This window comes from Zea mays, chromosome 1 (assembly GCF_902167145.1).
Source record: "Zea mays cultivar B73 chromosome 1, Zm-B73-REFERENCE-NAM-5.0, whole genome shotgun sequence".
Taxonomy (NCBI): domain Eukaryota; kingdom Viridiplantae; phylum Streptophyta; class Magnoliopsida; order Poales; family Poaceae; genus Zea; species Zea mays.
In genome coordinates, this window is record NC_050096.1 from 26,357,889 (window position 1) to 26,381,486 (window position 23,598).

Here is a 23,598-nt window from a genome sequence, read left to right on the forward strand (position 1 = left end):
AGTGGCTTGGGAGCCAGGCGCGGCGCATGGCTTCTGGCGGCTGCGGTCGGGATTGGGAAAGGAAGCAGGGAGAGAGAGAGAAGAGGAGTGGGGTCGGGTTGCCATAGAGAGAAGAGGGGGAGAGATAGCAACAGGGGGTGGCGGCGGCTGGAAACAGCCAGGGCGCGCGTGGCTAAAGCTAGGGTTTGGGTACATGGGCCCCTAGTGGGCCAGCTGGTTTGGGGATTTCTTTTTTTCTTCAGAAATGATTATTTAAAGAGCTCAAAAATTCATAAAACTTCACAAAAATTATTTATAAATAACATATTTATTTTTAGACTAATAATTACTATATTACTTAATTATTATTTAATTACTAGGATTTCTTTTTAAAAGGAAGTTAATAACAATCATCCGATAATCAATCAAGCGCATACAAAGAAAATGATCAAAATGCAAATAAATAATTAAACACTTAAAACATTTATTATCCTAATTACCATAATAACTAAATTTATTATTTGTAGTTGATGACTTTTATGGTGTTACAAATGATCGAGCCGAGCCGAGCTCGGTCAGCCACCGAGCTGCACCGAGCCGGCTCGTTTCCAGCCCTACACGCCGCCGACAGTAGTTGTAGATCTCGAAGAGGCCGACAGAGCTGTGGAAATAAGACTTTAGTCTACTTTGGTAACCCTATTTTCTTAAGAGATTTTCATTTTTTTACAGAAATTAGTTTATTTTTCTTTAAAAAATAAAGTTTCCAAACTTACCTTTATTCGACTATTTTCTTTAGTCTACTTTAGTCGAGTTGGTTCCTTGCGCCCGCAATAAATGGGGCAACTGGCATGAGTTTTGGTTCTACGTTGCGGAGGGCACAGTCGAAGACCATCCGGGGCTCCCCGTGGCCGAGATGTGCTCGCATTATTACTCAGCATACCCGCAGTTTGAAGTGGCGGAGGAGGATGCGGACGAAGGGGCCCTGCGGTGCGCGGTCGGCCTGAGTAGCGGGCGCGATTTGGTTGAGGAGTTTGTGGCCTATGGGGTGTGGCCTTTGGCGCATGGCTAGGCGCTGGGCGAAGTATGCCCTCGCCAGATGCCTTCCCGTGGTGGGATGCTGGTGCGAAGTCCCATCTTCGCACTGGATTTGCATGGCCGCGATCCGGCCGCCTTTGTGCGTGAGGCGGAGGATGGGGCGGTGCGGATTGTTGGTCGGTACGTGCCGAAGACAGAGGGCCAGCGTAGCTGGGATATAGGCGGGTCCAACGACCGCTTGAACAGGGTCTTCGAGTTGAACCGTCTGCCGTATGGCGGTTATCCCGGGCAAGACGATGTGGATCGTCGCGGGAAGAAGCCGGCGGCAGAGACTGGAGACGACCCCGCGCCGGCGGCCGCCCCATCCTCTAAGAAGAGGAAGCTAGGTATTGCTACGGGAGGACTGGGGGTATCCGATGGTTTTGCTAGGGAATTGATGAGGACATGCGCGGCCCCCGGGGGGGAGGATGTCTTCGCCCGAGCTCCGGGAGTCTTCGGCGCGGATGCTGAAGGTTACCGGGGGTTGGTGGCCTAAGAATGTTCCTATCCCCCGCGCGGCCGACGAAGACTTTTTTACATCTCTCATGGTTCGTGACTGGAGAGTGTTTCCTTATGGACGAAATATTGCTGCTGTTGTGTCGGCAGTTATGGACAAGGATCGTCAGGGAGCTGCGCAGAAGCGCCAGGCGGTCGTCAGGCTGCCTGAGGCTAGGCCGAAGAGGTCGCGGGGGTCTGCGAAGGCTGCTGCCCCCGACGGCAGCCAGCCGACGCTGGAGGCGAAGTCTGCCGGCCCTGGGTCCAGCAGGATGCCGGAGGCCGTGAAGGCGGCCAGCGCTGGCGGAACCCAGCCTGCCCCGGCGGGAGCCGCGAAGGCCCGAGAATTGCCTCCGCCGGGCAAGCGCGTTGCCGACTTCGCCACCGAGATTAGCGTGGAAGATTATCTCGTTGGTAAGTCGTTAGCCCAAGGTTTTTCTTCTTTTTTTGACTGTTGATGCGTTGCAGGGTCGGGCGAAGGGCAACTTGTTGTTGTTCCGCCTGCGGTGGCGACCGCGGCGGCTGCCGCGGTGCCTAGGGCGAGGGGTAGCGCCGTCAACGCCAGTGGTGAGATTCCGGCACTCACTGCCGTCAAGGATGAGGCGGGCGTTGTGTCCCGCCGGCTGAAGGAGGCATTAAGTCAGGTAAGTTGAGCTAGACTTCGGCTTTTACCAGTTTCGTTGGGATTGTGGTCTTATGTGTGTCTTGTAGGCGGCTGACTTCGCTGACCGCGTGGCGTCGGGGGCCCTTACGGCGGTTGTGTCTGCCGAAGTCGAGAGACTTCGGGCGCAACATGCTGACGCCGTCCGGGAAAAGTCGGCCGCCGATAGCAAGTGCCGCAAGCTGGCGGAGAAGGTGGCCGCGCTGGAGGGCGAGAGGTCTGACCTCCGGCGCCAACTGGCGGAGGAGAGAAAGGAGGCTAATGAGGCCTTCGCCAAGGCGCAGTCTGCGCAGGCGGAGGCTAATTTGGCTCGGGTGGAGGGTAGCCTTGCCAGACAGCGCGCCGAGGAATGGGAGGAGCGGTTCAACGCTCTGCAGACCCGTGTGGAGAGGGCCGAGGCTTCGACGCGCACGGAGGCTGAGCGGACGCGCAAACAGCTTATGGACTCGTACCACGAGCTGGGCGCGCGGACCGCTGACTTCGAAGTGCCAGAACAAGAGCCCGGACTTCGCTGCCTCGAGTGGCTGCAGGAGGAGTTGCTGGCGCTCCCCGCCATTGTGGAGGGCTTTATGTCCTATGCCTCCCTGGTCACCTGCGAAGGGGCGATGAACGCGCTGTCCCGCGAAGGGTGCCGACATTATGAGGTCTTCGACCAATCTGATGAGGATTTCGAGCGCGAGATTTACAAGGTTGAGGACCCTGTGGTGAAGGAATCTGCGGGAGCCCTCTTCGACCGGATGTGGGGTCCCCACAGTCGGGAGGTGGTCAGGGAGCGGTCCGACACGGCGAGGGGTCAGGTAATGTTTGACTCTTGTTTAGTGTTGCCGAATGTGGGTTATATGTGGGCTTGATGAATCTGTGTGCTGTGTCTCAGGCGGCGCGTAACGAGAAAGTGGAGGACTTCGGGGCTTTGAACAGCGCGCAGCCTGATTCGGAGTCGAACCCGGTGGCGGCTGTGTCCGAGGTCGGCCCGGCGCCGCCCCCAGAAACCGTCGAAGGCGCCCCTGATGCCCCCGCAACCACTGCGGCCGGCGGTGGCTCATTGCCAACTGCTGCGCCGAGGGCTGAGGATCCTGTGAAGATGGCGGCGGAGTCTGCAGCGGAGGATCCCACGACGGCTGGGTCTTCGCAGGTGGCTTAGTGGGTGTGGGTAGTTAGGGAATTTTGCATATGTTGCTGAACCTTGGTTGCTGCGCAGGTTCAAGATTTTGGGCCTACGCACGCAACCGCTACTGCTAATTTTTTGGCGGCTTCGACCGTGGATGATGGGAATGAATCGGATGAATCTGCGTCTAAGTTTTCTGATTTTGGTGACTCTGGGAGTTCGGTTGAGTGGACTGAAGAGTCGTCGGATGAGGACTTGGATTACTTTGCGGCCTTGGATGTGGCAGCGGCGGAGGCTTCGCCGCGTGCTGTGGATGCTGAAGTTGTGCCTGGTCCAAGTGTGGGGCGTAGGCGGCGAAGGGTGGTTGCGAAGCGTAGAGTGAGTGAGGCGGACGACGGTCGGCTTCGTGTGGGCAGGGCTGGCAGGCAGGAACTGTTGTCCTTGCCGGCCGCTGCGAGTGTAGGTGAGGGGGAGCTGCGAAGTCTTTTTGCGGGTGAGGAGCTGAGGATAATGCTATTTAACTATAGGGAGATGAGAATTATTCCAAAGGTTGAGCCGATGTAAAGTGTGATGCCCTCGCTGTACATATGTAATGGCTTGTATGATGAGGTTGTGTGCCTTCGCACATTCGGCTATGCTCACGAAGGCGTTGCGCACTTGGTCTGTTGTATTTGTTATGTCGGTCTGGTGCGCATGTAGTCGGTCTTTGCGCGGACAGTTTGGTGTAGTTATTTTCGCACTTGTTGTGCTTGGTCCGGCTGCACCCTTAGGCGACTTTTGCACGGATACTCTTCGCGGAAGACTTCGATTTTCCGCACTTGTTGTGCTAGTCCGGCTGCACCCTTAGGCGACTTTTGCATGGATAGTCTTTGTTGAGGAGGACTTCGAGTTTTCGCACTTGTTGTGCTAGTCCGGCTGCACCCTTAGGCGACTTTTGCACGGAGACTTCGATTTTTCGGACTTGTTGTGCTAATCCGGCTGCACCCTTAGGCGACTTTTGCACGGAGACTTCAATTTTTCGCACTTGTTGTGCTAATCCGGCTGCACCCTTAGGCGACTTTTGCACGGATAGTCTTTTTTGAGGAAGGCTTCGATTTTTCGCACTTGTTGTGCTAATCCGGCTGCACCCTTAGGCGACTTTTGCACGGATAGTCTTTTTTGAGGAAGGCTTCGATTTTTTGCACTTGTTGTGCTAATCCGGCTGCACCCTTAGGCGACTTTTGCGCGGAGTGTCGCACGCGAGGGTAGCTAGCGCTGGGCCTCGCGGTGACTTTGTATTGGTCGAATGTCGAAGACCGTTGGCGCGGTCTTTTTTCGACGTAGATTTTTGCGGGGGATTTTTCACTTGTATATTACATGACTCCGCCTTGTTAAAAACCTCACCCCCCGGGAGGAAAAGAGTGCGGGCCAGAATAAAATTGTTTTTGCGAATTACAAGGGCGAGCTGGCCCTGATGAGTCAAACAAAAAATTTGCGGAGATTGTCGATGTTCCAGGAATGCTCCAAGTCTTCGCCGTTTGGCGTTGCGAGCCTGTATGCGCTGGGGGATGCCTTCGTCTTGACAATGAAAGGGCCTTCCCACTTGGGCTCCAGCTTGCCCCTGGACTCTGTCCGAGCTGTTCGGACGAGTACGAGGTCCCCTTCGCTGAATTCCCTCGGGATGACTACGTGGTCGCGCCATGCTTTTGTCTGGGCTTGGTATTTATTTAGAGCCTGTAGAGCGAAGACGCGGTCTCCGTCGATAAGATCCTTCGAAGTGGGTTCGTCCACGTCGGGGACAGCTGACGAAACTGTTCGCGGGGACCCATGTTTTATTTCTTGTGGGGTCATGGCCTCCGATCCATATAGAAGGCGGAAAGGGGTGAACCCGGTCGCCCTGCACTCAGTCGTGTTTAGCGCCCAGACTGCTTCAGGTAACAAATCGGGCCACCTGCCCTTTTTCGTCGAGGAGCATCTTCTTGACAGCTGTGAAAATTTTTCCATTGGCGCGTTCCACAACTCCGTTGGACTGTGGGTGATATACTGAGGCGAAGGCAAGCTTGGTGCCAATGGAGAAGCAGAAATCCTTGAAGTCTTGGCTGTCAAACTGCTTATCGTTGTCAACTGTGAGTTCGGACGATACTCCAAAGCGGCAAACAATGTTTTGTCAGAAGAATTTCTGTGCAGTCTTTGATGTTACTGTGGAAACAGCCCTCGCCTCGATCCATTTAGTAAAATACTCGACAACGACGAAGATGAACTTGAGGTTCCCCTGAGCCGTGGGCAGGGGCCCGACGATGTCTAGGCCTTGGCTTGTGCAGACACACGTTGGCGCTTGGCCTCAAGTATCTCTTTTTGCCTCTGGAGATTGTGGTTCTTGATGCGCAGGGCGCGCAGCTGTAGCTGTTCTTCTGCGGAGACACCGATGACTTCGCCGTCCTCGGTGAAGTCCGTGCCCTCTGGTGGAGCGAAGCCTGGGGGAGGTTGCGGCTGTCCTTCAGGGCCGCAGGTGCGAAGAGCGTCGTCTTCGCAGGTGCGGAGAACGTCGTCTTCGCAGGTGCGGAGAATATCGTCTTCAGTAGCCTCTTGGTGGGTGGAGTGGGTGAGGGCGAGGGCCTTGCCCTTTTTTGCGGCCAGCAGTGCTGCCTTCGCAGCCTCGTCAGTTTTCGAGCTAGCTTTCTTGGGTGCCATCGCGGGTGGCTTTTTCGTAGCACGAACGGTGGGCGCCAAATGTTGGAACTTGCTCACTGGCGCAAGTTGATCCAACGGGGGGGTGTAGCAACGTAAACAGGGTTTTCGCACGTGATGGCAATAGCTCTGTTCATCTAGCCTCTCAAGGGCACTGTGCGGGGGTATTTATAGGTATCTGAGTGCCCAGTGTCGTGTGTTAAGGACGCATGTGCCCTCAGACACCTAGGTTATCCCCGGAATATTCCCATAAAGCGGGGTTACAGACCGTAATTACAGGGAGACCTTTACAAATTAGGCCCGTAACGCGCGACGGCCACGCAGGGCCTGTTACAATGGGCCGGATCGCACGCGGGCCTCCATGCTGGACGAGGTCGCAAGACGAGACGACCTCGTCACAGGTCTTCGTCCGGCGGCGTATGAGGCGAAGGGTAAGTCTGCCCGTTGTCTTGTCTCCGTTGGTGCAGCGAGGACTGCAAAGGCCTCGAGCGAAGGGTGGCGTCTTCGCCTTCGCCCCAACAATCGCTCCCCTTAGTCTATAGGACTAAGTGCTCTATATGAGCTGGTTATTTGCTATTTCAACACGGTGAACCACTCATAAACGTGTACAACACTCGAGTCGAGTCACCCACAAGCTCTCTAGGGGATCACCGCACTCTAATCACCACCGAGTCATCTAGATAATGACGATCACAAAGAGTAACAAGCACTAGACTTTCCCTTGACCAAGACAAGCTTAATGTGAGTGGTGGATGCACACAAGTCTGTTTTAAGCATTAATGAGGTTGCTATTCGCAAGATCAAAACACTTCTCTAATCTCTTCACAGCATAAAGGGTCTTCTTTACAAGGTTGCTTCGGCTATTAGCAGGGGGTATGACACCTTGTGGAGTTGAAGGGTATAAATAGCCCCAAAGGACCAAACTAGCCATTGAAACCCACCCAGATTTTTTGTGTGCACAGAACATGTCTAGTACAACTTTTCACACTGCACCATATATGTCGGTGCCTCTCTAACGACTAGTTCTGAAACTAGTTGTTACTATACCAGACATCCATTGCAAGTACCAGCCACACGAGACACGTCTAATGAGTATAACGGTTTTGGACATGATAAGGATGCTCTCTAAGTACCCTAACCGGTGCCACGTACAGTGGCATCCCGAACATGTCAAGTGAGTACTCAGCTCTAATGCACAGTTTACATGCTCTCTCTGTGCCTTGTTCGACGCGACATCCAATACCACACTGAACACGCTAATGAGTGTAAATATGCAACTACACAGTTTGCAAGCTCTCTAAGTGACCTATCCGATGTGGCATTCAATGCGGCACTAAGCGCACTAGTAAGTGCAAATGTGCAACTGTACAGTTTGCAAGCTCTCTGAGCACCTGTTCGATGCCACATGTGATGCACACCAAACACATCAGTGCATTTCAAATCTAGCACATGGCACATTTCCTATCTATGCGAAAAGTGTTGTTCATGTTTTTTTTATTTTGGTTTTTCCTCTAAACTTCTTGTGGGCTCTCTTGAGTTACCTAAGAGTAGTTTTTCATACGTCTACACCACCACACCTAACTGGACTCAACCAAGTCAAGTTAGCAATCTCATGCCTCCCTTTATAGTACAATTAAAAAATAAAGGTCCTATCACTACTAAGTGTCCAACATCTCCTTTGACACTTAGACTGTCTTCAGTGGATCGTGTAAAATAGGGGACACGACACTGTAAATGGCACTGTCTGACACTATTTGCAGAGTGAAGTTTGAAATAGAGGATAAGATAGGGGAGTTGCTGGAGACATCCTTAGAATAAGTTGATCCTTGACCTTCTTAGATATTCCTTTTAAACCGTCTATTGATCTTTGTTGGGACTTGGGACGGAGGCCGAACCAGACCTCGATCGACCCTTCATTGATCACGCCTCTAGACAAACTAACCACGTCTTAGCACAAGAGCAAGCGTGACCGAAGACCTCGGCGAGTGCACGCTACCGGTGAAGCCTTCAATCCCCATGGCCGACGACAACCGCACGAGGACATCTACAAGGGACCAGGTGATCTCATTTGTGCTTTAACAAGAGATGCAAAAAATCAGATTTACCCCATAGTTTGGGTTGTTTAGAAATAAACTAAAGGTTCTTGGACTTGGTTCTTGGGATTACTACAGAAGGATCTGCAAATTCCTATATGGCAAGGGATGGGTTATCATACCACACCAGCAAAAGGTATCAAAATTTGCTTGATGTATGCTTGTCCTTCATTAACATGTCCATAGCTATATGTGTGCTTTGATGTTTACTGCAGGATCTTGTCAATGCAGTTGTAAATCTATTCCTTGACATCAAGTATAGGATGTGTACAAGACACATGTGCCGACTAGAGGAAGAACCATAGTTGCCAAGACTTTCAAAAGCCCTTTCGAAAATGTGCAAAGGCATCAAGTGTGCCTTTTTCAATTTCTGTAGAGCTAAGATAGCCAAGTTAACACCTGCAGGTGCAAAGGACATTATGAACACCAACCCAAGTAGAGCATGGTTCAACATTGGCTTCAATTGTGATAGTGTAGACAACATGTGTGGAACCTTCAACAATTGGATTGTTGATGTCACGGCTCTTCCAATTGTTTACATGCTTGAGGGCATTAGAACTAAGGTCTGGGTAGGATGCAACACAACAGGCCTAAATCTGTCAGTTTAACTTCAAGGATTTGTCCAAACATTCTTAAGAAGCTCCACAACTGCATCAATCTAGCCCGGAAATGTACTGCCGTTTGGAATGGAAGGCTTTGAGGTGAAAGAATGGGACAAGAGGTACAAGGTTGACACAGATAAGAGAACATGTTCTTATAGGTACCGGCAACTAGCAGGTAACCCTTGTGCTCATGCCACCACTGCCTTATATCTAAGCTCCAAGTCTCCTGAATATGTAGAATGTTATTCTATTTAGCATTAGAATAAGATCTATGATCATTGCATAATGCCAATGACGGAGCTGCACCAATGGCAAAAGGATCAACGCAAAACAAAGCCTCCTGCATATGTGAAGATGACAGGCAGGCTAAGGAAAGAGAGAAGGGAACAAGGCGAACCTGCCAAGGCCAAAAAGCAGGTGGGCATCAAAATTACATGCAGTAAGTGCTATAAAATAGGTCACAACTCAAGGACATGCGGCAAGAGTAATCCAAAAGCAGGCAAGTGCCAATATACTATGGAACCGATGTAAACTGAACCATTGCTTATGGTGTAAAGTGAAAATAAATTATTGTGTTACCTACTAAAACTTGCAGGTACTAGATGGAAGGGCACAAAAGAAGACACAAATAATTGAAGATGGTGTTGTAGGTGTGCGTTCCCAGAGCAGAACTCATGGTGATGTTGCAACTGTTCTTTTCCAAAGCAGCCTGATGACCACTCCAGAGCAGGACTCAGGGTGATGTTGCTACTGTTCTTCTCCACAGCAGCCTGATAATCACTCCTGTTAGGATAGAGAAAGTATATCCCACTAGGACAAGAAATTCTCCAAGGCTCGAAGGTTCTTGCAAGCCAGTGAATTGATGAGTACTCAATTCTGTGTTCAGCTTAGCAGCTCAGTTTTGCTGTTCTTTTGATTAAAAAAATGATAGGAACTTAGCAGCTCTTTTGGTCAAATATGATGTGCTCAACTACTCCGTTCTGTGATGAACTATAGCTTAAATTTGAAACGGAATTTTGTTCAGTCCAGTTCATGTTATGTCAGTTTCAAAGTTTATCAGTTCTGTCAAGTGTGTGCGTGCTTCCTCATGTTTTCAGCTGTCCCTGTTGATGGTGAGCAACTACTCGTGCGCCTAGCTCCTGCCCAAACTGGTGGCCACCTTTTGTGTGCCGCCGATGGTGGTGCCCCAGCATGTTTGGGAGCAAAGGGTATGGAGAGGATTGGACAAAGCAACACCTGTAATGAACAAAGCGACACAAGAGAAAACAAGAGAGATGGGTTGGGCCATGACCCATAGGAAAGAGGGAGGGGGTTATGTGCGCTACAGAAATACAGAATCCCTTGCCACATCGTATGTTTGTGTGGCATCCAATGGCAAAAATCGGCCACGATTTAGATAATCCGGTTTTAATTAGCTATTAAAGGTGGATGGTGTGCTGGACTGCTGGTTTGTGAAACCACCACACAAAAAAGAGGGTTACGCGGAGGGAGTAACTTGGACTTCTCCGTCCGTTTCCATGGTTTCCCCATCGTCGCGCCCTCCCACATTTTAAATGATAAAAAAGCTAACATTATGCGCAAATAGAAATTAGAACCATAGTTCTTAGCTCCAAACTCAAATTCACTCACCTAGCCAACATAACACACATGTCTTTATGTTTTATATTCTATACTTAAGCATAAATAGAAACGACAGCAATGTACGTGCACTTTGTGAGTTTTGCTAAAATCTATGTCAATTTGTGGAATCAGACTCTAAATATAACGGCTAAACTACTGAAAAACACCATACTGACTACTAGATTCGAAACCATACTAGTAAATTTGAGCTGGGGCACAACATATTCTTTCAGGGATACAAGTGTCTATACTAAGCCCCAGCGTCGAAAGGATGGTAGTCTTCATTACTCCATAGGCAATTTGATGGTAATACTGTCCTTTTTCTTGTTGCGTCTACTAGCTTTCGACAAGCTCCTAGCATAGGCAACGTTCAACGATAGCAGAGCAGGATATTATTCTGTCGGAAAAGTACAGGCATCAAACTATAACCAGTCTAAAAGAGCCACGTTGAAGAATGTGATAAGTCAAAAGTTTGTTAAGCCTTACAGCTCTCAGTATGCATATTCACCATTCAGAAACAAAGTTCATTCAGCAGTAAGCCTTACAGCTCTCAGTATGCATAATCACCATTAAGAAACAAAGTTCTTTCAGCAGCATGTTCGCACAAATATCGCACCCTGCAATTGATTACCCTATTAGCCCATGCTGGAGAAGAATGGAAATATCACATTAACAAAAGAACAAGGACATACCTTACAGGGTACAAGAAATCAGGCAGCAAATTATCAATACTGGAAGCACATCTAGACATGTCACTCCAATAAAATACAGCATTTCCTGCAGAACTAGAGCAAACTACCTTACTGTGGAACAACCGTTTCATCAGAAAGATTACCAAATTTGCAGCCTCATTTAGTAGAATGCAGCACAGACTCTGGAACCATGACAGTTCTGATTCAGCACAATGCCACATTACTCTATGGCTTCACATACTTGTCGACATACCCCTGAAAAAAATAAAAGAGGTCAATGGAGCCAGATATTTATTGAAACAAACATGTGCTGAACAAAAAATGTCACCGTAGAGAACTAAAGGAGAATATGATACCATCGATTTGGAAATATCAGATTTGAGGGCTGAATCACATTTTCTTATGCAAACAGTGTTATACAATGTTTTCTCGTTCCAGAAAAAAATATGTGAGCTCAAAACTCGCATGCACAGGATCAGATAGCTTCAAACATTTCTAACTTGACATATGCAAACAGTGTGATACAATGTTTTCTCGTTCCAGAAAAAATTATGTGAGCTCAAAACTCGCATGCACAGGATCAGATAGCTTCAAACATTTCTAACTTGACATGTATGCCATCCACTTATGTGGAGCCTATTTTTCCAGACAGATTTTGAATCCCACGATGGAATTCAGAAACTTAAATCAAGATGTCAGTCCAAGTGATGAAACAAATTATTGCCATATGATGACCAAACAAGATAAATGTAGATAATATACTCAATTAAGTGACATTACCAAAATGGAGATTTCACGTAAAAACATTGTTAGAGCTATAGTGATTGTATTGTAATGGGCTGTCTGTAATGGGCTTAGGCCCAACAACTCTATTATAAATATATCATCCAACCCTGTTAGGGTTAGGGTTTTCAGCCTCTAATGAACATAAAGATATGTTGCCAAACTCCACTAACAATTATCAAATTGGCTGGATGACAACATAGCACAAACTTCAGGAATCAGGACATCAAAGTTCAGGAGCTCAATAGCATGACACCAACTAATTGCAGCTTGTGTTTCTTAGTATCAAGGGCATGGCAAATGGCATAATTTATACTTCTCCATGATGTTCAGGTGCTGAACAGATCATATGCCATGAACAGGACTATTGCATAACGTGTAGTCACAGAATGCTACAAACATATGGACAAAATACGTATGAAAATAACCAATATTCTAGATATGTGACAATAGACATACCATTACTAATTTGGTCACCTTCCTTTGGGAGGATTGTACATAATGTTTAATCTTGGCAGGTGTTTTTGGAATATGACTGCTAGGAACTGAACCGGAAACCTTATCAACTGTTTTCCTGACAATAGTTTTGAAAGCCTCTTTGCTCATGTTACCCTGCCTCCATGATGGTTTAAGAACTTCCTTAACAAAATCTGCAATAGCACTCTTAAAAAGCTTCATTGATCTGGAATCTTTACCCTTCTTATTTTTGTCCAATGTTTGGTCATTGTCAAAATCAACAGGGATATCTGAGTTCCAATCTTTACCACCCAAGAACTCAGGACTTGCATTCTCCACCACACCTGTCTCAGTATCTGCTGCCACCTCTCCAAGTCCCTCAACTTCTGACTCAGCAACAACCCCCAGTCCATGCATATTTTCACTGTCCACTTCTAGGTTCATAAATTTCGATGCATCACGCCTATCAGCAGCACTCCAGTTCTTCTCTTTACGAAGATCTACCTTGTTGATTGAACTGCTTGATGGTTCAATACTGTCAACTAATGGATCATACGGAGCACCAGAAGCAAACTCCTGATGGAGTAACTTTTGTCTATTGGGCACAGGTTCTGCAGAATTTCCATGGGCATGTGCTCTGGATCGACCAAAAGGAGACAGTGTATTCATGTGTTCTGCTGTTGTGGAAACAGAACCAACTGCATTAGGGCTTACAGGAGGCCCAATATCTAGACTTGGATCTGTTTTATCAAAGGTAGATGCAAATGGATTGTAGTGGGGTTTGATAGACGATTTAGTCAAATCGGCATCAGATAAGGGACCAATATTGTTACTGACTGGTAGATTTGATGGATATCTCTGGAAAGAGGGATAAACCAAGTTACTTCCTGAATCAAGATTCCCAGGAGGTTGATGCTGACCATATGGAGGCCGATGAGATGAATAGGATAGACCAACACCACCAGAATACTCTGGCCATCTGTTATGATGAGGTACTGGAGCATTCTCAACAGGAATGGTAGAAGGCTGCTGGTTAGAAGGAACTGCTGGTGGGAGAGTATGATGATGGAAATCGAATGGTCTAGGATGAGACACATCTTGTGGAGGGTAGCTTCTCATCTGGTTCTGCAAGAATTCATTTGCTGGTGCAACAACTTTATGGTGGAACTGCATTTGAGGGAATTCTGATGTTGCAAATGATGGCTGTCCTGGTAGCTGAATCATATTTGAGGATGGCATGTGTTCAGGAGGACTCAAACTCTGAGGATGAGACTGGAGATGTTTAGATGTCATGGAGCTCTTGGTAGTTTCTACAGACACATATGGGACACCTGCAGCAGGTTGGTTCGTAAGAATTGGGCCACCTGCTGATGAAGACACATTTAAGTCTGATAGAGACTCAGATGGGGGGCATGGCATTTGCATCTTATGAGTAGCACCAGCAGCCATTAGTTGTGAATGCTCAGAAATTAAATTGTCACTGTGACAATGCTGCCCAAGGGCAACACCAACCGCAGCAGCATCTCCCACTTTACCAATTAAATCATTAGAAGAACTATCCAATTTTGATGTCAATGACAGGCCCTCTTGCTGAACAACTCTACCTTCTGAATCATTACCATCATCAGCAGAATGGAGACGCTTAGCAAATGGTGGCCTGCTCTGCTTTCCAGGTGAAGAACTGAAAGAAATTTAATACTTTTAGACTTCCAAAGGAAACAAGATATACATATCGGATGCCATAACTTATAACAAATCTAAAATACGGAAATACAATTACACAGATGAACTGATGCATCTATTTAAAATTCAAGGTAGGTACAAGGCAGAGGCACCATACCTTTGGGATGGACTGCTCTTGTTTGCCCCCACTGGACTACCACTTCTACCCTGAGGTGAGATGCTCCGGGTTCGTTTCTTTTGTATCCTCCCATGCCTTTTACTACTTTGACCTCCCTCAATTTCACTGCCACTTGTATCTTCTTTGGCCAGATGCCCAAGTACATCTGTGCCATGCTTCACTGGGTTGCTCTCAACCTTGAGATGATAATTTTCAGCCTTACCATTTTGCTCAGTGCCATGAGGGGTATTCACATTTCCTTTTGCATTAACATGTTTCTGATAATCAAACTCAGTATTACTATCACTTAAATGACCATGCAGGTTATCTTCAGGCAATGTCACAAGGGTATTAGCACTGCCAGGACCAGCATCAGCCTCATTTGCACTGTCATCGGAGCCATAACCTTGTATCAGTTGGAATGTGCTCCCACCGTCCTCAGTTGCATGCGCAGTTTTAGCATTGTCCTCAGTTGCATCCGCAGTTTTAGCATTGTCCTCAGTTGAAACATCACTGAACTTTGACACATTAACATTTCCAGTACATTCAACAGTCACAGGCAAAGAAGTTTCTGGGGTAAGGGGCTGCTTTGATGGAGAGTCCTCATCCCCTGGAAATTGCATTACAAAGTCAATGTTTAGAAACATGTCGAAGTGAAAAATAATCTAAAATGCCAAAGTCAGGTACAACATTCATGCACAGTGATGTTTTTCACCGTATGGACTATCAGATGACATTGCTGTGACACCAAATGCAGCAGTGTAAATAATGTGCAAGTTTCAAACAGAGTAATAGTATCACTGTACTGAGATAGGGGAGGGAAAGGGGAGTGCTAACCATCCATGTCCATATCTGAGTCATCAGAAACAATTAGCTGAGTAGCTGCTTCCAGAGTTTTGGCAAAACGACCACCTTCAGATGCACCTTCTTTTGCTTCTGCCTCTGCGCCGCATGACTGTGCAACAACAAGTGTGTGAGGAGGAGAATATGATGCTGCTGCTGCTGCTTCTGGTGGTGGTGGTGGTGGTGGTGGTGGTGGAGAAGGAGGAGGAGGAGGAGGCAGAGATGGAGGCAGCACATTATCATGAACAAAGCCAGGCGGCCGAGGTGGAGGTGGAGGGAGGGGCGGATACTGTGGAGGGGCCTGATGCATAGCTTGTTGCGGAGGCAGCGACCCTGGCATTGGCATCGACCCATAACCTCTCTGCTGTGGCGGAAGCATTGGCATCTGGTGCATCCGACCATGCTGCGCAAAGGGGTATGGCTGGTTCTGATGTGGCAGCACGCCATGCTGGTACGGCCCAGCCGGAGGCCGCACTCCAGGGTGCTGTGGGTAAGGTGGCCGAGGCGGTGGCACAGGTTGCTGGGGGAAGGACCCAGTTACCCCAGCTTGCTGCTGGGGCGGAGGCGGGCCATGGCGATAGTGTGGATTGAAGCTCCCTCCCTGCCCGTACATCTCTAGCTCGACAATCAATCCCTCGCGCGAAACTTCCTGGAAAGTTGAAATTTTAATCAGACCTCGTCAACAGTAAGCGCCCGATTAAAACCAAAACAAAACTACGCGCGATAACGCGATTGGCATAATGAAATCACCTCAAAAACTCCAAACCCTAGATCAAACCTAAGCAGGGATCGAACCAATAGTAGTAGCATCGCCACTGACAGAGCAAAGAACGAGGAGGAGGAGAGCTCCGCGATTACCTGCTACGAGTACGGAAACGAGACCCGCTGCGTCCTGGGGGAGGCTCGGATTCGGGTCGGAGCGGAACCCCGGCTCCTCGCTATGGCCTGAGACCCTCTGGGGGGCCCGGCGCGGCGAGGGGAGGTCGAGCGACGACGGCGCTAGGTCGCTGGGGTAGGTTAGGATTGCGAGATTTTGGTTTCGCGGTGCGGCACGGGGCCACGAGGATGACCCGGCGCCGATGGAGTGAGCAATTAGCAAGGACGGGTCCGTGCGACGAAGGTCTTTGGGTTTACAACGGGAGGAGAGCGCAATGACGGCGATAGAATAGAAACCACATCTTGGGAGAATCTCGGCCGCAAATGGATCGGACGGAAGTTGGGAATGAATAAAGGCCGCAATGACGGCGATACAAATTATGAGGTTAAGCAGTTCCGAACACTCTATTAAAGTACTTTAAAAAATTTAGAGGTTTAAACTTTAGAAAAGAGAATCAAACCGATTCTGACATTCCTTACCGCAAAGACAGTTGTGCCTACACTACACTTGCATTTTTTACGAACCCTGGTTCTTCTATTCGAAGACTTCATCAATATTTCTTCTTGCGGGGACTTCAAAGTAGTATTTGCACAACAGCCAACTCTACTATTATCATTTTAATGCGGTCGTTATTTTAATTGTCCTGATGGGATACGTTGCCAAGTGCCCAAGCAAAGCTACTTGAACGGCTTCGCTTTCAGATTTTCAGCACAGTAAAAAATTTGCCCGGGAGCACAGTAAAATTGCAATGCATACGCCAAGAGCAAGCAAAGTTACTTCAATAGCATCATATTTGACAAGGTACAAAATTGCAGAGTTACAGGATTTTCTCATAACAAGGTACTACAAAATTGTCACGTCAACGTGTGCTTTGTTAGAAACATAAAAGGTCTCCAATGTGTAAACTCCTTGCAGCCCAAACAAATAAAAAAACTGTGCTCTTTGCACCGGCTTAGAAAGCACAATGGAGCTGCCCTTATGCACCAACATCGATGATTACAAAACTTTCTTTTCAGCAAAAGAACCAATGGCTTCATCACCAACAATAAGGTACAGAACAAATAGGGAAACTCCAGCAGAGAAATGACTAAACATAGATCATAGTATCACCGTCACCGAACTGTATGAGATAGATGCTTTCGTATAGGAAGTATTCAATGCAGGTATATTTGCCATCCTATCATAACAATTTTGCGTTACAAATGGAAGTGGTAGTATAGTAATAAAGAATTGCACAGTGATAATTAGGTCCCCTCCATGACTTCTAATATCTAAAACATGGGATTTTGTAGCTCCTAGTTCATGACTACATTCATCCATATGCTTCTTCCCAAGTACTAGTCAATACAAAAACGCTCAGGTGAGGCTGTCCTCTTTCCGAGTACTAGCCATATGCTTCTTTGTAGTTGTACTTTCTTTGTAAGGTTTATGAACTCTCTTGAACTCCCTGCATCTGCAGCAATTTCTGCTGCTCCTCGTCGTTCTCTTCCTTCGGCTCAACCTTGGGTGCCTTCGGTTTCGTGGTGGATTGCTGATAGAGCACACCACCTGACATGCATATCAAGAGCCCAATGGTACCCACAAAAGAGGCATGCTTGTCCCAGATAAGCAAATTAATCACAACAGTTAGGAGCTTGTTCACTATGCCAAGCACTGTGAACCCAGTAGCAGAAATAGCTCGTCTGCAGGAGAATCCGAAGAAGGATATTGATAGTCCAAACAGGCATGAGAGAGCAACAGGGAGGACCACATCAAATGAAAGCCAGTTTGACACTTTGGAGCTGTCGACCTTCATCTGATCAAATTCTCCCATTACTAGAAGCTCGAGTGGGAATAGCATCAAAGCCTCAAGGTTGTTGTATAGCACAAGGCCCCATGTGTTCAGCCCAATGGTCATTACAACATGCTTGATGTACACGAAATCAATGGACATGCTTGCTAGGTAGGCCACTGCCCAGGTGTAAGCAGTCACAGTGAATTGGTTGTCTGTGAAAACATAGATCACACTTCCACCAAGTATTGTGGAGAGTGAAAGCCATGTCTTGAGTGATGGCCATGGCTGATGGAGATACAACGTCTCTCCTATCGCGACAAATATAGGCACAGCAGAGCGGAACACAATGAAAGTATCCACGTTGGCGTGAAGCAGGAGTTCACTGTTTGTGAAGATGGAGATATAGAACATCACAGCAGCAGGTAAGAACTTCCACATTGTCCTCAAATTAAGGCCGTCATGCTCAATGAGCTTGAGCTGTCCGCATAGGAGAACTCCAGCAACACTAGTGAAATACTGCAGAGCTGTCAGGGCTCCAGGATATGGAAATTTCATGATTGCCCATTTGTTGATGATCGAGAGCAGCGACGCTGATAAACAATACCCAGCAGCCACACCATAGATTGAGGCTTGCTGCATAAGAGTGTTCAACATGTTACTCCAGGCTCCAGTTCTCTCGGTAGTACCTGAACCCTCAGGTGAAGTATCTTCCTTTGAGGTGTGTGAGAGATTAGACATCTGCAACATGCAAAATACAATTACTAAAGCTTAAAAAAAATTCATGAGTAGCTACTATAGAATATAGAACAAACTATGGCACATATGCATATTCAAGGAAAAACACACACAGAGACACTAAAATCAATGCAGCAGATAGTCAAGATTTTAAGGATAGTTTTCCATGTGCTAGAATTTAAAGAAAGTATGTGACCATCCTAGAGGAATTTGATGAAGGGCAAAAGAAAAAGGCACAAATACGTCTCTACAGTTCACTGTATCAGCAGTTCGTATCATAATACTACCTCCGTTCTCGAATATTTGTCGTCTGTTAGTTCATTTTTGAACTAAACCACGACAAATAAAAAAAGAACGGAGAGTATCATATTATATGATACAGTAAAATTAATTATTGTCCATTACAAATACAGATCCCACTTCATAATTTGAGCTATTGCAGTGTGTTGTCTTGTAAATATTTTCTATCCCTCTAATGCAATGATCAGCAGTTCTATGTGCATTCGAGAAGAAGAAAAAATCCCAGGCCTCTCGTTATGAGACACTGAATTCTTCAACTGCATTTGGTTTAAAATGCTAGACAACAAGCATCGTTCATCACATTGCTTGCCTATGTAAGAGTTTTAACTCCTATATAAACAAGGCTGCAGCCATGGTAAGGGAACAGGCAGGTCAACAGCATTTGAAAGCCACAAATACACGTGAGGGTAGTAATATGCATGCCATATTGCCATGAACTCTCTCACATATTCTATTCCATTACAATATGCAACTGTACCATAACATAGAACAATCAAATTGGTATGAGGATGGTAAGAAATTGCTGCCCTCTAAATAGAATTGCCCACCTTTGAAACATGGAATTTCAATTGTTTGCCAACCCAGCTAATTCTTTAACAAACCTTGTCAATCATATAATGCCAATGGCAACACATATTTGACATCTGGTGATACCAACTGGATCTTAAAACCTCTATCTATGAAATCTGACAAGATACTGATGTAGTAATGGACTATCTAGAAGAATGCCCAAAAACTATGCATAATACAAGATGTTCGGAGCCTTGACATTTTGTAACTCCACCAAATTTGGCTCAAGCCCCAGATTGACATCTTCAAATCAAATTTCACACAGTAACAATTGAGATTATCAAACACTTCTCACAAATATATTCATGCATGCCAGAATTAGTTGTACTATTCATTAATTTGTGCTAAAAAAAGTCCATCACCATCGCATATTAAAGTTCAAAGCATATGTGGGTTCCTAAGGCAACACATATATGCCAAATAAAAAATCAATTATATGTCGTGATTAAGAAGCTTATAGCTGTAGCTTGCAAGTGCTCATTTACAAAAAAAACATAAAGAAGAAGAAGAAGAAACAGAGTTTGTCAATGGTGCTACAAATAATTCAAATATTGAGTAACTTTACAAATCTGAGAAACTTAATAGAAAGAAATTAAATATCTGCTTCATATGTTTGGCCATCCTGTTTATCTTCTGTAGCAAGCTTGAATCCAAACAAATTTTCCGATACAAAACCAGCAAGCATGGTTGAGGCTCAAGAAGGTCAAACCAAAACAAAACAACATGAACCAAACAACAAAAGGCAGACAACAGATACTTAAAGTCACACGACACGACAAAATCAAAGGCAGAAGATGAGGCAGCAGGACTTCATGGAAGAATCGGACGAAGATCAAACCATGCCACCTATAAAGAACTGAAGTATCCAAGTAAAGATCAGCAAATACCTTGTAACGTCCAGTCCGGGAATTCGCCATGGCTTAAAAACAAAACTGAACACCAAATGATCTAGGTATGAAGCATGTATCCTTTTTAGGGCGGCTGAGGATGCCCGAGGTGGCAAGAGAAAGAGTGGAGACCAGTATGCAATAACCACCTAGCAGCTAGCCCTATGAACTAATCTCGTGGGGCATAATGCGTTTTGTCCATGACAGGCAGGGAAGTCAAACAAGCTTGGGGCACGTCGCAACCATGTTAGGTTGCTAGGATGACAGGACGTGTTAGAAATATCAACGGGAGGTATTGTACCACATAAGCACTTGTCCAAGTCAAGGAGGACAAGTTAGACGAGGTCACAATAATGGCGTGTGCTAGTTTCTGATAAGAAAACAAGTACAGCGTACCTCAGGAATCTTCCTTCGCAGCTATGCAAATTGGACAGATCCCTCTCAACTACCACAACGTGACAGAGCTCCAGAGCCTCAAGACGAACGAACAAGTCGGTGCTCCCTGAACTCGGTGCTAGAGAGCCGGCGCAGCCAACCAATCAGTCACATGAAGCGTTGCTGAGTCTGTTTTTTTTATAAAAAAATAGCAAAGAAAAATAATGGAATTAGTTAGTCACCTCGCCGGAGCACGCGTCCTATGCTAGCGTAAGAAGTCATTGCACGAACTAAACGCCGCCATGGACAGAAGAAAAGAAAACGTCAATTGTTAGCAGTGAGGGCATCCCATCAGGACCAATGACAGCCGCTTCGCATAGTAGTAGTTCCGTGCGCAGCCTGAACATGGCAGGAGATTTATTGATTAGCACCACATGTACCCACGGAGACGTCGCAAGAAACCTCCCAAATGATGGCCATCAACGGCGTCGCCTCAGGTTAGGCTTAGGGTTCTTCTGGTACCTGCACTGAACTAGCAACGGGTCGAAAAGCCCAGAGGAAGCAGATGATAAAAACTCTCACCTTTCAGACACTTCCTCCAGCCCTGGTGAATTCGGTGCTGTGGGGGACGCCAAACGATGGGCGCGGCGATTTATCGCGGGGTTTCCCGTTGGACGGAATTGTTCTCTGCGCGGTGGTCGCCGGAGGTGGGGAGCCGGATCTGGATACTTGCGAACACGCGGCCGTGGACGGGTAATAACTGCGCGCGCGCGCGAAGGGGAGCCTAGCACTAGCAGTGAGGGCGTGCGATTTGAGAACCAGCAATAGGTAAACGAGGAGGCCACGGCAGATCTTTTGCAGGCGGGGACGATGATTGAATTTACTAATGCGACTTTCTGCTTCTGATGGTCTGACCCGCGAGCCGCGCAGAGGAGATCTCGAGGCGCATTCCGCCTCGCGGGCTCCCTCGCCCTTGCGTGGCACGCTCGCGGTCACGCGTGAACCTTCCGATTTGTCATGTTCTTCCCGCCCCTGATCTAATAAGTGACAAGCGAACAAGGATGGAAACGGGGTGCCGCGCCCGCCATATCCGTCGTCGCCGGCGAGGCGGCGACACTGCACGGTTGACTGGTCGGCGGTCCATAAGGGGATTGGGCTGGGTCGATAGTTATTGGGCTGCTGGGCTGATATTTTACGATTTAGGCCCAGTTTATTTGATTTTCTAAGTAGCTTTTGGACCTCCAAAGCTGGAAGTAGACACTACCAAATCTCTACTAATTATTAAGAAGGCACCGTAGACTGCCCCCGCCCGTGTGTCTGCGCCCACCCGCGCGAAACGCTCGCCCGGCCTCCTGTCCGCCGCCGCGAATCCCGCACGCCCACCACCGCGAAACCCGCACCTACCGCCCCCATGCCGCATATCCGCCCCACGCCCGGGAACCCCATGACCACCGCATATCCGCCCCATGTCGCGGAACGCCCGCCTCCCTACGCCGCTAAACAACCACCGAGAAACCCCCGCTCGCCGTCCCTACGCACGCCGCGAAACGCCCACCACCCGATTCACCCACCTCTCCGTCCACGGTCGCCTCCTCCACGCCGACGAGAAGGCTCGCCCACCTCTCCGTCCATGGGCGCCTACGATGCGCGCCTCTGCTCGCTCCTAGCCGCGCCATGGTTGTCGCCGTCCTCCACCTCTCCCTCCACGGCTGCCTCCTCTGCTCTATCGATTAGGCTCGCCCAACTCTCCGTCCACGGCAGCCTCCGCCGCGCACCTCCTCCATGCTGTCGAGAAGGCGGAGGATGCGATGTCGAACCGCCATCAGGTCCATGTTCTTGCGTGGCCTCACCGGACGCCCAGGTGCTCCTCCGTGGCGTCAAGAAGGTGTAGGACGCAACGACGAACCGAACCAAACCCACGCAGGACCTTGGGAAGCTGGAGACTGACGAGCAAAAGGAGGTCACCTACTACGATGCAGATCCAGTCATGTGTGGTCTCCTTTCATGAGCTGCTCTTCGGGCCCCTGATGGTGGCGGGCTCGAGGAGGGGAACCTCTTCGCTGAGGAGCGCCTGCGGCGAGAGCGCAGCTTCGGGGTCACCCGCTATGATGTCGAGGCCACCCCAGTGGTCGGCTACTTCCCCTTTGGGTACGACTGTATCCTTTACTGGGTCCGCCCTTATTCTGTACAACGCATCCCTTCCCTTCGTGAGGCACAGCCAGATCAGACTATTTTATGAGTTCATTAGCCACCCTACATGAAGTTTTTAGAATACACCCCCTTCGACAGGTAAACGTGGTGTTTTCTTTTGTCGGTGATGTGCTTTTGGTTGCATGAGATCAATTCGTTTTCCCCAATCTACTTATTTTTTGTTGTTTTGTTGATGTTTCCAGCATAAATTTGTTCCTCGAGCAGCTCAACCCTGGTGATTGTACAATCAAAGGGAACCTCGATGCCTTCTCATGTAAGAAACTAGGAACATGCCCATTGCGTCTTTTGTTGAGCATGAGCTACATGCTTTCAATAAGCTGGTATATTAATTTGCAGGGAAGCACACTATGACGACCTTCGGCTTTCAACAAACCTAAAACGTGAGGTGCATGCTTTTCCTCTTTTCCTGGATCCATGGATTATATTGTCACTTAGATCAATTTTCTTCCAACAAGGTTATTAATCATGTGTAATCCAGTGTTTTGTTTATAAATTTTTGTCTTCTCTGCCTTGAATCATAGCAGAGCGAAGCAAAGTGTTTTGATTGGTTAGATACTTCCAGATAGTCCAATAAGCCTTGTGTTGTATGGTTTTGGCATGGACAGTGATGCTTTCAATAACTATATAACTCAAGTATGCAACATACACCTCACAATCTTTGCACCCCAACCATATATTATATGTCCTGTGGTCTATTCAATCCCCTCTTGCCATCATGGTGTTCACAAAACCACAAACTTCCAATTCACACGTTTCAGAAAATCAAAGGAATGGTCCACCATGATGCGCTTACAATTAATGCCTGGCTCTGTCTTGAATGGAACTCCATCGGAAGCTATCATGGACAGACACCTCTAACTCCTCCCCGTCCTACGAGGTTCATAGCAATGGCGGCACCGGAATCTCTTTCCCTCAGGTTTGCTTTTTGTTCATTTCCCTGTACCACGTGATCATTCAGG

The 23,598-nt window shown here is 47.6% G+C and overlaps 2 protein-coding genes across 7 annotated transcripts; both read right to left on the reverse strand.

Moving 5' to 3' along the window:
• Positions 1-10,331: 10,331 nt before the first annotated feature.
• LOC100383458 (uncharacterized) lies at positions 10,332-16,147 on the reverse strand. 3 transcript variants are annotated; one of them, NM_001176106.1, is made up of 7 exons: positions 15,769-15,849; positions 14,905-15,559; positions 14,068-14,677; positions 12,231-13,908; positions 10,989-11,243; positions 10,783-10,913; positions 10,332-10,693 (listed from the first exon to the last, which is right to left on the reverse strand). In NM_001176106.1, the coding sequence occupies exons 2-5, from the start codon at positions 15,521-15,523 to the stop codon at positions 11,214-11,216; spliced, it is 2,937 nt and encodes a 978-aa protein (NP_001169577.1). In that variant the 5' UTR covers positions 15,524-15,559; positions 15,769-15,849; the 3' UTR covers positions 10,332-10,693; positions 10,783-10,913; positions 10,989-11,213. The 3 variants fall into 3 exon arrangements, with proteins under 3 accessions (NP_001169577.1, XP_008645057.1, XP_008645052.1); XM_008646835.3 differs by having other exon boundaries at positions 10,693-10,913; positions 14,905-15,022; positions 15,146-15,559; positions 15,769-16,116; XM_008646830.3 differs by having other exon boundaries at positions 10,693-10,913; positions 15,769-16,147.
• Positions 16,148-16,871: 724 nt separating this feature from the next.
• LOC100273068 (uncharacterized) lies at positions 16,872-21,570 on the reverse strand. 4 transcript variants are annotated; one of them, XM_035964795.1, is made up of 3 exons: positions 21,011-21,502; positions 20,450-20,827; positions 16,889-18,299 (listed from the first exon to the last, which is right to left on the reverse strand). In XM_035964795.1, exon 3 carries the CDS (start codon positions 18,297-18,299, stop codon positions 17,214-17,216), a length of 1,086 nt encoding a protein of 361 aa, XP_035820688.1. In that variant the 5' UTR covers positions 20,450-20,827; positions 21,011-21,502; the 3' UTR covers positions 16,889-17,213. The 4 variants fall into 4 exon arrangements, with proteins under 4 accessions (XP_008667323.1, XP_035820688.1, XP_008667340.1 ...); NM_001147517.1 differs by having other exon boundaries at positions 16,933-18,299; positions 20,450-20,617; positions 21,011-21,427; XM_008669101.4 differs by lacking the exon at positions 21,011-21,502 and having other exon boundaries at positions 16,872-18,299; positions 20,054-20,458.
• Positions 21,571-23,598: the final 2,028 nt, after the last annotated feature.

Excerpts from the sequence above, each read along its gene's own strand:
- LOC100383458 (NM_001176106.1), bottom strand. The coding sequence starts at position 15,523 with ATGTACGGGCAGGGAGGGAGCTTCAATCCACACTATCGCCATGGCCCG. Across the intron at positions 14,678-14,904 it reads CTCAGATATGGACATGGATG|GGGATGAGGACTCTCCATCA; the intron begins GTTAGCACTCCC and ends TGCAATTTCCAG. Across the intron at positions 11,244-12,230 it reads AGGTGACCAAATTAGTAATG|GGGTATGTCGACAAGTATGT; the intron begins GTATGTCTATTG and ends TATTTTTTTCAG.
- LOC100273068 (XM_008669101.4), bottom strand. The coding sequence starts at position 20,083 with ATGGCGAATTCCCGGACTGGACGTTACAAG. Across the intron at positions 18,300-20,053 it reads CCCGGACTGGACGTTACAAG|ATGTCTAATCTCTCACACAC; the intron begins GTATTTGCTGAT and ends TGCATGTTGCAG.